General features: G+C 45.2%; 1 protein-coding gene across 1 annotated transcript; it reads right to left on the reverse strand.

Annotated features, from left to right (window-relative positions):
- Positions 1–3,621: 3,621 nt before the first annotated feature.
- On the reverse strand, positions 3,622–15,903 carry LOC107324143 (uncharacterized). The gene is made up of 13 exons (XM_085525933.1): positions 15,623–15,903; positions 12,800–13,098; positions 10,760–10,884; positions 10,369–10,417; positions 10,109–10,152; positions 9,321–9,970; positions 8,071–8,176; positions 7,646–7,792; positions 7,387–7,447; positions 7,036–7,202; positions 6,841–6,951; positions 5,815–5,923; positions 3,622–5,521 (listed from the first exon to the last, which is right to left on the reverse strand). Exons 1-13 carry the CDS (start codon positions 15,763–15,765, stop codon positions 5,511–5,513), a joined length of 2,022 nt encoding a protein of 673 aa, XP_085382059.1. The 5' UTR covers positions 15,766–15,903; the 3' UTR covers positions 3,622–5,510.
- Positions 15,904–16,560: the final 657 nt, after the last annotated feature.

Below are 16,560 nucleotides of genomic sequence, written 5' to 3' on the forward strand. Positions count from 1 at the left end.
TGGGCTACAGTGGAGTGTATGGAACACAGTGGGGCTGTGGTTTCATTGGGGATTTAAAAACCAAAGCTCCATTTAATGGGAAGAGAATGTAGCTGAGGCTTTTGTATGACAGCATTATGGTGCTGGAAATAGCTTACTATGAACACATAAAATAGAAATCCAATATTAAGGTGACCTCCATAACGTACATAAATACCATCAGGATGGACTCAAGCAGTGAATGTGTGTCATATGAGCAAATAAACTCCTTGGCTGCAAACAACAAGGACTGCTGGGTTCTACAGAAGCTTATCTCATCTTATATCAGAAAAGAGATTGCCTTTGTGTGTGAGTAATGATTCCAGTGAAATTGAAAGGTCGTGTTATCTAGGAGTCAAAACATGCACACCTGGAACGTCACAAAACGAAATCAGAAACTGAAAAACTGTTTAGATTTGTAGTAAAATAATGCATGTTCCTAACATCTCCTGGAGTTTTTCTCTTGATGAATTGAAATGTGATTTCATAACAGCGCTGTACACATAAATGACTCTTTGGTCCTGTCGTGTGGAGGAGTGGTATGGGATGGGGAGAATAAGATCCAGAAAATCCTGGTGAGGATGATGGGAGCTGAAGTTGGAGGGGGCTGTAGTTTGCAGACAGTGACATGCCCTGTTAAGCCTCAGTGTTGTGAGGATGGAATTTGTTTGGCCTTCAGGGCAGGTTGCTGTGTGTTTCCGTGCTGTTGGTGAGCAGCTTATACGAATCACTTTCTGGAAGTAATGGTGAAGGGTTCAAAAATGGACTTCAGCAGCAAAGGGCTTTAGAAGGCTTTATTTAAAATGAAGCAAAACCCAATGAATCTTAACATTTGAATCTGTCACTGATGTTTTTGTGTCAGCCCATGCTGTATGTTTTCCCTTAGATCCAATGCGAGTATTTATTCTGGCTTACATAGCAAGCCTCAGGTGATGGTATTATGATTTCTGCATGTACCTGTTACACCACACAGACTTCAATATTTGTCTTTGGAGATCCTGTTACGTTCCAAAACATGAGACTTCTGTAAACTTATTGGGCCAGTGATGATGGATAGAGATGACAAATGGAGATAAGTAAGAGCTGGGACAGACAGGCTTCTCATGGGTGAAGTGGCTTCAAAACAGATGGCAAAAGAAATATATATTGTAGCCTGGAAACCTGGAGAAGCAGGGTGTCTGTGGTTTATATGGAGCTCACTAAGAACCCTCTTACCTTTATCTTCTTCCTTCAGGAAAAGCTTTTCCTGATAACCTCATTTGAAACTTCTTCCTCCTCGTGGAAGCCATGTGGGTGAAGGGAAAAGGCAGGAAACTGAAAGCACTGTGCCCTGTGGAGCAGGGAGCCTGGAGCCCCAGCCCTGCAGGTGGGACAGGAGGGTTTCTTGCTTCTGGGCTGACTGTGAACCAGTGTCCCGACCTTCCTTTCTCCACTTCTCTCCACTATGACTCCTTGTTGGACTTCTTTGGACACCATGTGCTGCAGTTGCTGATTCTCCCTCCTGTGCTGCAGAACAACCCTTGTTTTGGACAGAATCATTTTGTTTCCAGGTTTCTACAATCACAAACAGAGCAGGAAAAATACAACTCGATGGGCGAGACTGTTCTAAAAGAATCTGAATCAGCCAAGTGCTCAGCCTCTCCCTCCTGCTTGGCTCCGAAACTTGGCTCCTCCAGCTCTGCTTGCAACTCCATCCCAGTTGTTGTCACGTGGAGGGATGTGGAGCTGTGGGAATTGGGATGTGGAGTGGTGAAGAGGAAGTGCCGATGCTTCCTCTCCAATAGCAGATATATATTCTCAGAGAGCTGTGGAGGGCTTTCTTCAGTGCCTTCCACCTCTCTCCTCCCAACTCTTTCCTTAGCTGGGATTCCTTTCTGCAAAATTTAATGCTGTTGTCCCATTTGGTTTAACTGGTGGGAGGGGAGAACACAAAAACCTTCATGCCATCACCAGCTACTGATAGCAGCTCCTGGAGGAGCCATCTGCACCCCCCAGAGCTGCAGTCTATAACAGCCTCTCTTGCTGGATGCAGAATTCTGTGCTGCTGAAAACCTGGGCCAGGATCCCTTCTCTGCTCTCCATTTTTGTTCTTTCTCCTATTTCCATGTACAGAGAGCTTCCATCTGATTTGCATGTAATTTTGTGTTCATAAAACATCTTCTCTAACCTGCTCATCTTTTGTATGTCCGTGATTGTGCTGTGTTTCCATGCTCAACCTTAAGGCACTGATGTTGTGGAAGGAGGGTCTAACATGCAGCCAGAGCGCTGCTGAGGAAACAGGGAGGATGGAGTTCCTGTTGCCTGGCCTCGGGCTGTTTTTACAAAGACGTTGCTGTAACTTGCAACCTGTTTTCAGGATGACTTGAGCTTGTAGGGCTCTGGCTCAGATACCTTTTTCACCCAGCCCTAAATGAGGCTTAGAGCTGGCAGCCCTGAGAAGTGATGTGAATTGCTATAGGATACTGCATCTCCATTAATGACTGTGGTTGCTCCATCTCCATTAATGGCTGTGGTTGCTCCGTCATTCACTTCTAAGTGCAGGGACCACAGCCTTGCAATTATCACTGGTGGTAAATGTGTACAGTGAGAGCTTCTGTCCTTAACAGGACCTTCTTCCAGCCAGTGTGCAGCAGATCTCACGTTTATCCTTTCCTCATCAGGAACATCCCCGAGAGCTGCAGGGAGCACAGGATCTGATCTAGTTACCTGTTTCTGTATTCCTGTGCTGAATTGTTACTAATTCAGTGGCGAAACTCTTACGCTGAACTTCAAAATAATTATGCATGACGGTGCTCGCGTACCTTCAAAGGAGCTGGGAACCAAAATAACCATGTGAGCCAGTGCATGACACTCATTTTGTAACCCAGGGTGAGAAGCGAGGTGAAGAAGCCAAGCATTTCTCTAAGTATGCCCTGTGCCGCAGTTCAAAGGCAGTGACTGCAGCCTGGGGGAGCACGGGGAGCTGGCTGGGGATTCATTAGCTGGAGGACGCCTGCTGCATGCAGCCTGCCTCCCTGTGATGCTGCTCAGTGGCACTGCATGGTGCTGGGTCCCACGCTGCTGCCTGCGGCTGTGGCTCATGGATGAGACCCAGGGCTGGGCAGTTCTGAGCCCAGCCATAACGTCACTGCGGCTCAGGGTGGCTGTTGGCATCCCGTAACCACTGCTAACTGAGCATGTTTGAGCTGCGACTGTCTGATGAGACCTGTGGGCAGGCTTGTGTTGTGCTAATTCAGAGAGTGGTGTCCTTTCCTTTGAGACAGCCCTGAATCACTAGCACTTCCCACCCCAGTCATGACATCCATTGCACACCCTGGCTTGGAAAGCTTCAGCCCCAGAACTTCCACTTGATAATAATTCTTTCTCCCCTTTCAGCCCAGCTATTGAGAGCAGCTGTCTGTTGTACCATTGTAGCATCAGCTGTGCTGGCAGTAGGGAGAACACAGTGCTTGCAGAGCCCTTTGGGTGCTGTCAGATGTGTTTGCTCTTCTGCCCACCTTTACACATTCATCAACTTCTTACTTCCTCCTAATTTTCCATGACCACCACTTCTGCCGTGAGCGTGTTACAGCAAGAGCGGTTCGTAAAGATCAGAAAGCTACATTCAGCATGAAATCACGTATTTATTGACAGGAAGGAACAATGAAGCAACGTAAAGCACGCCTACTAATGGTAATGCAATTAAGATATAACTCATAGAATATATTTCATAGGCTAGTTCAGTTTAGCATGTGTTGAATAAATGATAGGTTAAGGCTCCTGTCCTCCTTGATTAAAGCTGAATTCTTATACAGTATATTTCTACACCTTTTAAAGATATCCCATTAAAAGAATTGTTATTGATAATAATGCTTATTGATGTTCTTCTGTATTCACTGTACAGCTTCATTCTTCACTTAACATGAGAGTTCTTCAGTTTCAGTGAGTGTGGGGTCTGATCCTTAAATCCCACCAATGGAAGCTGAACCACTTAGAAGATCCTCATTAATTCTCTTCACATGAGAAAAGGCTGTGAGCTCAGATGTGAGTTAAAATGCCAACACGAAGGAGGAATGAGTGGTAATGGAGGGGTAATAGTGGGGATCTTCACCTCAAAGCACAAGAGGAAAATCTTTGTATTTCCATGTGAAACCCAAAAGGGGAAAGGATTAAAACATGCAGAACACCGATGGGATCCTCCAGTGCTTTACAACCCATTATGTGAATAGCAACACAGAATTGTAAGATACGCATAAGAATCTTGATGTAGGTCTCATTCAGACCCAAGAATATGAACATTGATGAATGCAACCCTGATCAGCAGTTCAGAACAGGAGGAACACAAGATGGGGCCAAAATCCCACTGGAGTTAAGTTAAACACTGTCACTTGTCAGTAAAACTTGCTTCATGTCATGCAATGTAGCTCTTGGAGCTTAACACTTAGGGATATCCAAGAAGAAATCAAAGAAACTTTTTGAGGAGAAAATTCAGAGGGATCATTAAAGATCAGTTCCCCAAGCATGCTGAGTACTCAGTGCTGGATCCTGCAATGTTAGACGTGAAAAGTCTCCCGATTGACTTCAATGGGAGGTACATTCATGAGTTGATTGCTGGATCAATCATTTTGTAGCTAGGAAAACGTAGATTGCTCCATACGTAGCAAACAGGGAAGTTTCATAGAAACCAGCTAATTCACAATCAGAAATTAGAATTAAATGATATTACATCTGGGAAGAGAATTTGTTTTATATTAATTACCTTATTTCTAGAGATCATGTTGAATACTTCAGCATCTGGCAGTTGAAAATACGTTAAGCAAAGCTGCTCGGTATAACAGCTTATTGCTGTGAAGTATTCTTACAGACCCGCGTTCTATAAAGGTTGTATTCCTCTGTTAGATCATCACAAATACACCGATTCAAAATGCTTTACATCCCAGACTTCACCTCAAGTCCATTCCTGGTGGCAAATTCTGATTGCATAGATAATCAGCTCGACTTTTGTTGAAAAAACACGCTCAGTAACAACGTAGCTGTGTGTTGTGCTTTGGTTTTTGGGTTTTTTTTTTTTTTGGAGGGGTGGATTTTGTTAATACCTTTTTCCAGTGCCATCAAGTTCACACTGCATTGGTACCATCAGGACTAAGCTCTCAAGGGCTAAAATCTAAGGTTTTCCTCTTAACCAATAGCAGCTGCATAAAAAAAAGTCAGATGTTGGGAAAGTAGAACACCTGTGGTTCCGATGGACCTCCAAAAAGCAGTGCTAGCGCTCAGAAAGAAAATTAAGACCGATTCATTGACTGGAGCATCTAACACTGAGCGCCTAATTCTGTTGTCATCTGGCTTGAGGATTTGCCCTGGACAGTTTACTTTTTAATGCTGGGTACTGAGGAGATATTTTCAACAGTCAGTCCAAGCTGTAATACTTTTGAAGACTTTTACTGTCTGTTCTTGGCCTATTCTTCGGCAACAGCTGCAGCGCACGGACCACGAGATGCAGATAATGAGCCTTATCAGCATTTCCCTGGAAGGTAATAAATGAACACATATTCGGTTCAGTTTACATGTCACGTCTTCTTTCTCGTGCCAAATACTCACTGCCCTATTTTCCACTTGGTTTTACAAGCTAAAGAGATTCCGTGGACTTAATCCAAAGTCTGGTGTAAATCACCGGGCATCTTTTCTACCAGCTCCCATGAAGCTCATGAATTATGGTTACATAGCAGTGCAAGGAATGAACCAGAGCTTGACACTACATTACAGCTCTTGTAATACTGAGATTTTGACTAGGATAAATCATTTTCTCACAGGAAATACCTTTAAGAATGATGTCAACGAAGTCCAAAGGTGAAACGGACAGAAGTTCAGAGAAGTTATCTGCTGGTGAGGGACGTGGCACTCCTGGAGCTTCCAGCAAACTATTACTCTGTGTGGATGAGGAAAGCAGAACAGTGAATTTCCAGCAGACGTTTCTGTGTTAAGACCATGCTCTGGTTTTGACATCCCAAACCTACATTCTGCTCCTTGCCATAAGAAAGGAAGGAGTGCCATAAGATGGAAGGGGTGCCATAAGAAAGGAAGGAGTTATCAGTTCAATTGGAGAAGAGCTGTGTTGAAATTATTTTCATTGCTTCTGCTGCAAATTATCTTTCACAGAGCATGGACTGGATGATCTTAGAGGTCTTTTCCAACCTTGGTGATTCTATGATTCCCTAAAGGACCTGAAATGCGGCTTTAATTGTGTATTCCTAGTTCAAATCTTACGCTACCAGTTTCTGTATACACGCATAAGTGAGAGCTCATATCTGATAGTCAAAAGACACTGAAAAAGGTAAAAGGGTCGTTGTTATTTTCAAGCATTGAATATTTGTTTAATCATGGACAAGAATACTGAAATCTGTGCTGGTTATTGCATTATTTCAGCTGAATGGGATTTTGAAACACAGCCCTCTGTTAAGCACACAAACATTCACTTCTCAGTGCTGGTGCCTTGAGTCCTGTACCAAACACAGCAGGAGCCACACACACCCACAGGATCATCTGGATATTTTGGGACCTGCCATGTGCTTTTGGGTGGTGTTGGTGCAGAATGGGTGTGCTTAGGGTTGGAGGAAAGGATACGATTCAGCTCTTTGTCTTTTAAGGTCTTGCTGAAGGGAAGGAGACATTGGCAACGTTTGGGGCAATGTTTGCAGTGAGATCCTATGGAGCCTTTCTTCTGAAGAGGGGATTCTCTGCCCTGTGCCAACTGGGGCAGGGCTGGGAGCATCTGTGCTCACCATAGGGTCCGTATTAATCTGGGCTCTTGGGTATGAGCCTGTGTAACAGGTGCTGTATTGTTACCTCTTGAAGAATGTCCGGTCCCTTGGGTTTATGACTCTGGAGCAAACACATCAGCTCAGTGTTCTCTTCAATTTTTAAATAGGGAGCAGTAGCCTGACATGAATGTAGGACCTGCAATTCAATTTGTGAGACCTGTGATTGCAATCAAACAAGAAAGCATAAGGTCACAGTAAACAGCCTGCTGCTGATTCTCACCTGCAGCTCCAGTTTTCCTCCCATGTGCAATAAGCAGTTAATTCCCTCGAGAATTTGGTCCTTGCGTAGTTTGAGAAACCTCCCCATGTCACTGTCGCTGTCTGCTTTTTGAGATTCCATGGCTAAGATGGTGTGGGCGAGAGCAGCACAGTGCAGTGGTGTTAAACCTGAACAGAAACCACACGGAGCAGTCAGACACATCCATCTGCACTACAGGAACCACCCCACCCTGCCAGCCACCATGAGGGCAGACTGTTTGAATGCCAAACTGATCATCCTTTGGCCCAGGGAAAATCTGCTGTTTGAAGCTTCTGACATATAGCATCCAAATGGTGAAGCATTCCCTCTTACCGCAGTGGTCCGTCAGGTTCACTGCTACACACACCCCGCTGTCCTTGCAGTTTTTCAGAACCTGAAAATAGGAGGATTTTGAGATGATAAATCCTGATTTGGGCCCAGATACTCTTACCTTATCCCACGTTAACCACATCAAACCAAAGGTAACTTCCAGGTTTCAGAAAACCCCCGTCTATTTTAATCAAAAGAGCACACATCTGACCTTTGCTCTCTCTTTGCTCATCCCACCGCACTGCAGCAATGATCAGCTCACCTCTAAAACCCGCAGGTATCCATTCTCTGCACACAAGTGGAGTGGGGTTTTCCCCAGCCCGTCCTGCTCGTTGACATTTGCCCCCAGGGATATAAGGTCACTGACCATCAGGTGCTGGTTCTTTTCTGCAGCAAGATGTAGCGCTGTCTGAGGAGAGAAGAATGAGAGAAACTCATTGTTACTTTAAAGCCATTCTTCTGTTTCACAGAGCTTGTTAGAGAAGGAGATAGGGAGTAGGGACATCGGGTTCTCTGCCCAGCTGTGCTTTGACTCGCTCTGCTCAGAGCACTGCCTCCTTCTTTCTGTTTTCCTCTTTACTCAAGGAGAGCAGCCACTCCTTGCCCAAATGGATTCTTGGTGTTTATCAGGGTCTGAAAGGCATCTGCATGCCATAGGAAATGACTCTTGGCAAATTAGCATCCTACCCGTTTCTCTGCATCCTTCTCATCAATTTTATTTAGGGATGCAAATCTCCGTGCAAGTGCGTAAGTCAGAGCTCTTCTTCCCTGAGCAACAGCCTTGTGCAGCAGCCTGGAACAGAACATGTTTTAAACAAGCAGAAGATAAAGGAATGGTTAAATTACTCAAAAGCAACAGAGATTTCAAAGCACAAAATGTTGAGATATTTAAGCATTTCATTGATTTAGTTTCTGCATTAATAAAGGAGTTGCTGATTTTCCAGCTTTGTTTGAATTTATTGTCTGCCAGGACTTCTTGGTCCTCCCTTCTCACTATTACCCATTCCTCTCCTATCCAGGAGCTGCTACACCCTTCCTTCTAGCCACCAACCAAACCTGATTTCCTCCTTTCCCCCCCCCCTTTAGTACACAGAAAAAGCAGAGTAAAACCCAGAGAAGGGAAACCTTTTTCCTGCACTTCAAAGAAGTATTTCCAAACCACAATTCAGTCCTATGTAGGACCAAATACCAGAGTATGAGCTCCAGTTCTTCCATGTACCCAGTCTCAGTAAACTGCTCAAAATAGTACATTTCTCCTGAATCCCATACTGGAATTCTTGTTGATTTGGTGAGCCTTTCTTTCTGCCTGGAGGAAATACTGATGCAGGCATTGGTGGTATTTTTCCTTTCATTTTTTTCTTTCTCTCATCCCAGAGCACGATAACTACACCTCAGGGTTGGTGTATTTGGTGTGTGGTCTTCGTATGCTCTTTTGACCTTGTCATCTGGTGCTTATGTGCTTTATAAATGTGTGTTTGCTGCAATTTTTAGCTTGTGACATTTACTTAAATACAGTCAAATTGCCTTAATCTCTTAATTGTAATTAGTTCTATTCACACGTGAGAATTTGATCCTGATGCCTTCAAACTAGCTGAACTGCATGGAACCCCAAAGTAATCTTCCTTATGGTGCAGCATGGATAAGATATCTTTGGTAAATCTTTTCCTGTAGCAATGACTTCCTTCTCTTGTGAGCTTATGTTTACAATTCAATCTTGAATATTCTTCCCTCTGAATTTGTCCTATGGCAATTGTAGTCTAGCAATACATCCACAACCCCATTCTATTTTACTAATGGAATGTTTAGAACCCCCAGTCTAAAACTGGGGGAACTGGAGCACATCTGGACTTGCCATGGAACTGCCTAAACTAGCAGTTGAAGTTACAGCCCCAGGAAACAGAATCCAAAGTATTTCTATAGGAAAAAAAGATGGAGACCTGTTGCCATTTTCATCAGGTGCAAGCAGTTTGTCTGCTGGAATACTCCTCAGCAAGCTTTCCTCCCTGTGTAGCTGGAACTGGAAGAAAGAGATGGCGGAGAGATCCTGCTGCGTGAAAGCAATCGAAGTCAGCCTCGAGCATCCCCTGGAACCCAAAGAGTCACTGTCAGCCTCCACAAATGGCTCTGGATGGGCTCCTGGTGGGCCGAAGCAGGGAGATGCACTCTGTGCCCAGCAGTCCTTCTGGGCACTGCTGCCCATGCCCTGCATCCAACAGCTGCTGTCTTTCTCCCTTGTCCTTGAGAATGTTCCTGGTGAATCGGGCTCATGTGTGTCTTTCTGACCACCACAAAAGGAGCTCTCTACCTCCTCTTGCAATGCCGAGCTGCAGTCTGTAAAGCAACAATGAGAACGCGGCTTGATGAAGCTTTGGCACCTTTCCTGCATGCTGCCAGCTGCCTGCTTGCTTCCTCCAGCTCCCCACCAAGGGGCCTGCAGCTCTGCAGGGTAGCCCTGCCAAAAGCCATCGGGCACAGCATGCAGAGATTCCTTCTTCAGCTGGCTTTTGTTCAGGTCTTCCTGCAGCACCTCCACCAGGATATCCAGGTCCTCTAAGCCTTTTAGCGTTTGCCCAATGCTCTGCTTGCTCTGAAACAGCAACAAAAGAGGAGAGGATGGAAGATGGGGGAGGGAAATCAGACATGAAGTGTCCTGTTCTTGCTGGGTGATATATGTGAAATGCGCCTGGGGAGGCTGGCAGCACGGTGCTAAAGGTGTTATGCATACCTGTCTAAGCTGCTTCTCTGTATAAGGGTGAACTCTTCTCTTTTCTGTTGGAAAGAAAGGAAGAAAAAAGCCATCTTGAGTTTGGGGTAAAGGGGGCCAACACAAAAGTATTCTATCCCAGATAACACATCCACAGTGCAGGTGAATGGCTGCCCTGCTCCTGCCATCGGAGGGGCCCTAGGGATGGCATGGGGCCCTTTGGTACTCAACATTGATGCCCCTATGGAGAGGGGTGGTGTCATTGAGAGGAGCTTCCCGACCTGTTTTTCCTAAGGATCCTTTGCTTGCCGTCTTCACTAATGAGGCTTCCTGAGGAGACAAAAATAATAATAATAATAATAACAAAACTACATTTAACATGCTTTCATGTGAGAAGGTGAAATAATGGCAAACTGTGTGAACTAAGCTAAGAGAACTGTATTTTGCACTGTGTACTTTGCACAGCAGAGACTGCACACAAATGAATTTCCACAAGCAGGCAACTTGCAGCAGCCACACAAGGACAGGGGCACAGCCTTTTTGGAAGGCTGCGTTGCAATAGCCAAAGGGCTGTTGTTTCTTCAGTCTTTGGACAGATTGCAGGGCATTATTCAGATCATGGGTGGCTTCTTGCTGCCCTAGCTCCGAGGGCTGCCCTCCCACAGCCCTTACCTGGCTGGCACCTGGCTGCAGCCCCCTGGAAAGCCGGACCTTCCTCAGCAGCTCCCGCACCGGCATCTTCACCCTCACACCCATGTAACGCCTCCGAGGAGGGGGATCCGAGCTCAGTGTAGAGTCTGGAAAAGTCACCACAAGATGCTTAAAGGAACAGAATTCTCTGAGCTGTTTGAGGGCAGTGGAAGGATGAGGTCACCCTGCGAGCTGTGATTCTGCTGTTCATCATCACTTGTGGGAAATTTCCACACCACCCCACGTCTTCCTTAGCTCTGGCCTTTTATTAAGACGCTTCCTGCTCACCAATTACTGTAACGCATTGCTTCTTGAGCTACAGCTGCAGTAAATAGCGTGGAGCAGTTTCCTGTCCCACAGTTCCTTTTACTGACATTGGTTAAAAAAACCACAAGTAATAGAATTATTTTAGAATTGAGATATTGATGCCACGTACAAAGTCTTTCTGTAGTGGCTGTTGGTGTATTGAGAGGTCAGTGCTGTGTGATGCAAAGGGAAGCAAGGGTTTTCTGTACTGAAATAGTTATTTGAGAACATATATAATTGTCCAAACAAGTTTGCCATCGTCAAAACAAGCTGCTCTGTAATTGTTTGCTAGGTCTTCTTGCATCTTAGACTGGAATCCCCAAACTTGAAAGACTTGCCCAGATTAGGAGCTTAAATGCATTGCTTTTGAAACACCTTTTATATAACACCACATCCCTCAGCCCTCTCCCCTTGAAGATGATCAACCTTCCCATAACATTCAGTCAGTAACAACCATCATCATCATGAAATGACAGTTTGATTGCATCGGCTCAGCAGCATCCCACTAGTTAACACATGACATGAGCAGACTGAAGGACACATGCTGGGGTCAGCATGGGGCTGTAGCAGTGCCCAGCAGGCAGGCATGGTGCACCTCCATGGAGCAGCAGTGCTGGTAGGAGTGCAGCTGCGTGAGATGTGGTTTCTAGCTGTGTGATGCTGTTTCTATGCTCTGCTCCAGGCAATGAGAGCTGACACCCCTTTGTCCCAAGGAGTGAGCAGTGTGTGCTGAGGATGTGCTGAATGCTTGGTGCTGAGCTGGGCTGTGTGTACCCAGCCTGTCACTGAGCACTGGGACTTCTGAAGTGTAGGTTACTTCTCAGACTGCTCTAGAAATGGGACTGATTCCTCCGTTAGGCTGATTTTGTGAAGGAGAATGATTTAGTCTTTGTGGAGTGTTTCCTTCTTGTACCTGAAGGGAGCTTCCACGAAGGAAAAGGACCAACTGTTTACAGTCTGATAGTGATGGGACAAAGGGGGATGGCTTTAAGCTGCAAGGGGGGAGCTGTGGGTTAGCTGTGAGGAAGCAATCCTTTCCTCAGAGGGCCCATAGAGCTGTGGGTGCCCCATCCCTGCAGGCACTCAAGGCCAGGTGGGATGGGGCCCTGGGCAGCCTGAGCTGGTGGGGGCAGCCCTGCCCATGGCCGGGGGTGGCACTGGGTGGGCTTTGAGCTCCCCTCCAACCTGAGCTGTTCTATAGTTCTATGATTCTGTTTCAAAGGAATCTGTGAAAAGGCACAATTTCAGGCATGTTATTATCTTTCAAGCTGTTCCTCAGTAAAAATGATAGATAGTGGGTTACATTACATGCATGGCTGTATCATTGAAAGTGAAGAGCTCAGCAACAATTGACCAAGCACACTTTCACACCATTTTGTAAGATTACCAACTCAAAGGTCGTATCTATATTACATTACTATTAAGTTCACAACCAAGCTTGCAATTCACATTGTGAATGAGCAGCAGAACGTCGGAGACAGGCAGAAATAATGGAGTACCCTTCAGGAAGCAGAGTAATTTCTGACTTCAGCATGGCAGAGCACAGCCAAATAACAACAAGGTGTGAGTAGGAGCACGCCATGTGCCTTTGTTTGACGTTGCTGCCACAGAAGCTCGGTGCTGCTGGCACAAACGGAGCTACAAGTCGGTGTATGCACCTCTTCCCATTGCAAAAACAGCATAAAACAGAAAATGTCAATAAAGGTTTGATCTTACCAGTGGGAGCAGACATCGCTGGAGGTTTATGTGGAGGAGCTGGGTAGATCTCAGGGCTTGCAACATTAAGTTCAGTTAATCCAGAGTCTGGCAGCGATGGGCTCTGTTGAAAATGCCTTTTGGGACTGGCAGTTTCCCCAGGCTGTGGAGATCCCTGGCCTGGGCTGTAGCCACAGCTTTCATTTTCAGTGATGTTCTGGTTGATCAGCAGTTCAGGGCTCGTGCAGGCTGTTTGCAGCATTACTTCTGCGTGCGTAGAAGAGATGAGAAAGGAAGGGTGGGAATAAAACCTTCCAGAGCTGCAAAAGAAACAAGTATCCAGTTTCACATCGAGAACATGATAGTTGTATTTAATTCCCCATCATGGGTAGGCCCAACTCCCTCTTCTGTTGCACGCTGCAGTGGCTGCAGAATGAAGGCAGTCCCTGCAACTGCCTGTGAGTTTCTTGGCTCAGAGCTGCCTCGCTCTTTATAGTCAGGCGCGGCACGAAGGACGTCAGCACGGAGGTCCCACCCTCTTTCCCAACGATCAGCAGCAGCAGCTGATGAAGAAATGGCTTTTCCCATGAAAAGACTGAGCACGAGTAGAAAAGAGCATTTCCTTAGGCAGAAACCGTGAAAATCTATTTGATTTACTGCAAACAGCATGGGTAGGGAAAGGAATGGACTGATCGTGTGGACTGCAACTGAGTGCTGGATCCAGAAGCAAATGTTCTGTTGGTTCCTTTGTCAGAAACAAAAATCAAACAGTTTTTCCAAATCTGCAGAATTGGAACTGACAGCCTTCAAGAAGCCCAAATCATCTTCCCTTGAGCACAAAAATCCAGCTAAGGAAACACCCCCCCACCCCCCCACCCCATGTAGCTTCGAGTCTATGAAGAGAGAGCAGCTCTACATCAAAGAATCTCAGAACATGCCCCATTAGGGATTTTGGTGTTTCTGTCTGTGAGGATTTGCCTGTTTCATTTCTGGCAAGGATGCTTAAGTAAGTGATGGGCACAACAACTGACACGTTAAGAGTCTATTTGGATGGATCCTCTTCTTGCAGAAGTCCATTTCCTTGTCACAACGAGACCTCAGGGCCAGGTTTAAACTCTGCTCTCGTGTCCCTGGGAAATACCCTGCAGTTCTCACACCTACTAGAGGGCAATGACGCTTCAGCTGAAACAGGTACTTCCCTCAAGTGGTTTGTTTGGAAGGGTGCAGACCTCATCCATGGCAGCAGCTCCCTTAGCCGTGTCTTGGAGAGCACTCCAGCTTTACTCCTAAGCGGAATCACCCTGTATGTGCCTGACCAGGAAACAGACAGACCTTCTGCACCAAGTTATGAGAACTGCATTACAAACAGCTTTCGTTTAAATTGGGTACTGATTTCTTCCTACAGACTTGCACAACTCTCGTGTTCCATTTCCTCTGTGCTGCTGCAACTCCAGACTTAGGAACATTGGCAGAATTATTCAGGCAATGCTCAAAACTAGGTCTGGTGTTTGTAAAATGAGCGTGGAGTCAGGTACCAATATGGTGGCATTACTGCATCATAAAACATGATTGCACAGGGGGAGGCATGGCTAACAGACCCATTTCTTTGCTTGGCTGCTCATAATCTGGGCTAACAGAGCAAGGCTCTTATTGCTTTGAAATCCATCCTTCTCTGTAGGTCTTGGAACCTTAAGGACACGTAATGAACCATTGTTCTAGTCCCTTCCTTAGTGGACTGTAAACAGTTTGCCCCAGGGAAGTGATCAGTTAAAGGATATTTCAGGGGTTGGAAGATTATTTACCTCTCTAACAACAAGACAGCCACAAAGAGTAACAATTATTCTTAACCAAGGACATATTCTTCTGTGCCTCAGTAAGTATTTCCCTTCCCAGTTCTCACTAGAGAACTGATCAATGCTTGTATAGGTGGGAAAATTTGGCTGACTGCAAACAGGAAATTGCTGCGATGAATCATTGCATTTATTGGGTTCTAAATCATACTGGAGATTTCTCATCTTCCTATTCTCTTCCATACTCCAATCCATACACTGGACAGTTTTCGTGCTTGTTTCCAACATGCTATTACATCCACAGTGAAGACAGGAATTAGCCTGGATTTATGACACGGAAAGGACCAAAACATATTCCTGTAGCCAGGAAAAGAGAAGCAGTTTTACATAACCAGCATAACAGAAACCTTGGAATGTGGCCTCTACAAGTAACTGTCTCCAAGGCTTTGTATTTAACTGGGAATCTTGTGGTTCTTTTGCTTCCAAATTCAACAGCTACCTGATATGTTTTGCAAACACTTCAGCATTGCAAATTCAAATAGCTTTTATGAGTCTTATTCTACAAACATTACTAAAACTAGCCCAAACTGGAAACCAGCTGTCCATTCACAGCTGCATGGCTGACCTGTCTCACTCGCCATTGTGAATTTGGACTCACTGAGAAGGCTCTGGTCATGTTCTAAGGCAAGTTTCAGCATGCATAGAGAGCAGAGAAATTATAAAGAAGGCTTTCTAGGATCCGTAAGTACTTCTTCAGTTGGTTCCTCTTGATTCTCACAGCTGGGGGCAGAACTGTTCAGCTTACAGCCCAGTCAAACCTGGGTTGGAAAAAATATTTCCTAGCTGGGAAATATGGTTTTCATCATCTTCCATAGTTGTAGGATGTAGGATGTAACCTATTCTGTCCCGTTTATTTAAGGAAGGGGGAAATGTGAAGCACTGAGGAAGTATGGACTGAAGAGGAGGACGTAAGTATAAGAATTTGGGTAAGTCTTCAGTAGCCATGTAGGGAAGGAGATGAGGTCAAAACACAGCTTTGGTTGGCCATACTTACGAGCAGCCCTGCTCTTTAGGAAGGATTGGTTTGCACTTCTTGTTTCCCCTCCTCGTTAGGAAAAATAGCATGCTGGATCTTTGCCATTTTTTCCCTTTCTGAATGTACTTATGCCGTGTTTTTAGATAAATGGCCATCAACATCGGGAAGTTCCAAGTGAATAACTGTACTTAAAGCAGTTCCTTTCTGATTGATTTATGATGGGCAGCTCTGCCAACCTCTCTCCATGTAAACTTTCAGGTTATGCTGCCAGTGGGTGCAGCTCCTTGTATACGTTTGGATGCAGGGTGAATGCTCTGTAGCTTCCTTCATCCCTTGTTGCTACATGTCTCCTTAGCGTACACACCCACTTTAACAGCATTTGCTGGGTTAGGTTCTTGTCTGTCTTTCCCTTTCGATGTTGTTGTTTTGCCAACTGTTAACTTGCCTGAGAAATCCTTTGTTGCAAAGATTTTGTCTATTAATACTACTTTAAATATGTAGGAATCAGGAGATGGTGGGATAAATTTACACTGCTGTAGAAAGCAAGCGTGGCTCTTCTCCCTGCATGTGCTTTCACTGTCTGATTAGAATGTAAATAAAACACAGTCTTTGTATGTAACTCTCTTTGAAGGTGAACAGTTTACTCTGTAAGTAGGCCTTGAGCTTAACGGATGTCCAGGAATTTAGAAAGTACTCGTACTCAGAACTAGTGCAGAATGTGTGCAGGATTTCTTCTGTTCAGTGTCTCTCATGGGAACTGTTGCTCTGATGCAGAGGTGCTCTTAGTGAAGAGTTGAAATTACGCTGCACTTTAGATGTATGTACTTGTAAAAGCTTGTATCCACACAAGCTCTGAAACGGCTTTGTGATGTTGCTATCCAGTCTGTCTCACATTTTCAGAGTAAACAGGAATACCCAATTTGCTACGCTGAGACAAGCCACTGGGTAATTGCATC

The sequence above is a fragment of the Coturnix japonica genome, chromosome 34 (assembly GCF_054131305.1).
Source record: "Coturnix japonica strain WE chromosome 34, WE-NBRP24, whole genome shotgun sequence".
Taxonomy (NCBI): Eukaryota; Metazoa; Chordata; class Aves; order Galliformes; family Phasianidae; genus Coturnix; species Coturnix japonica.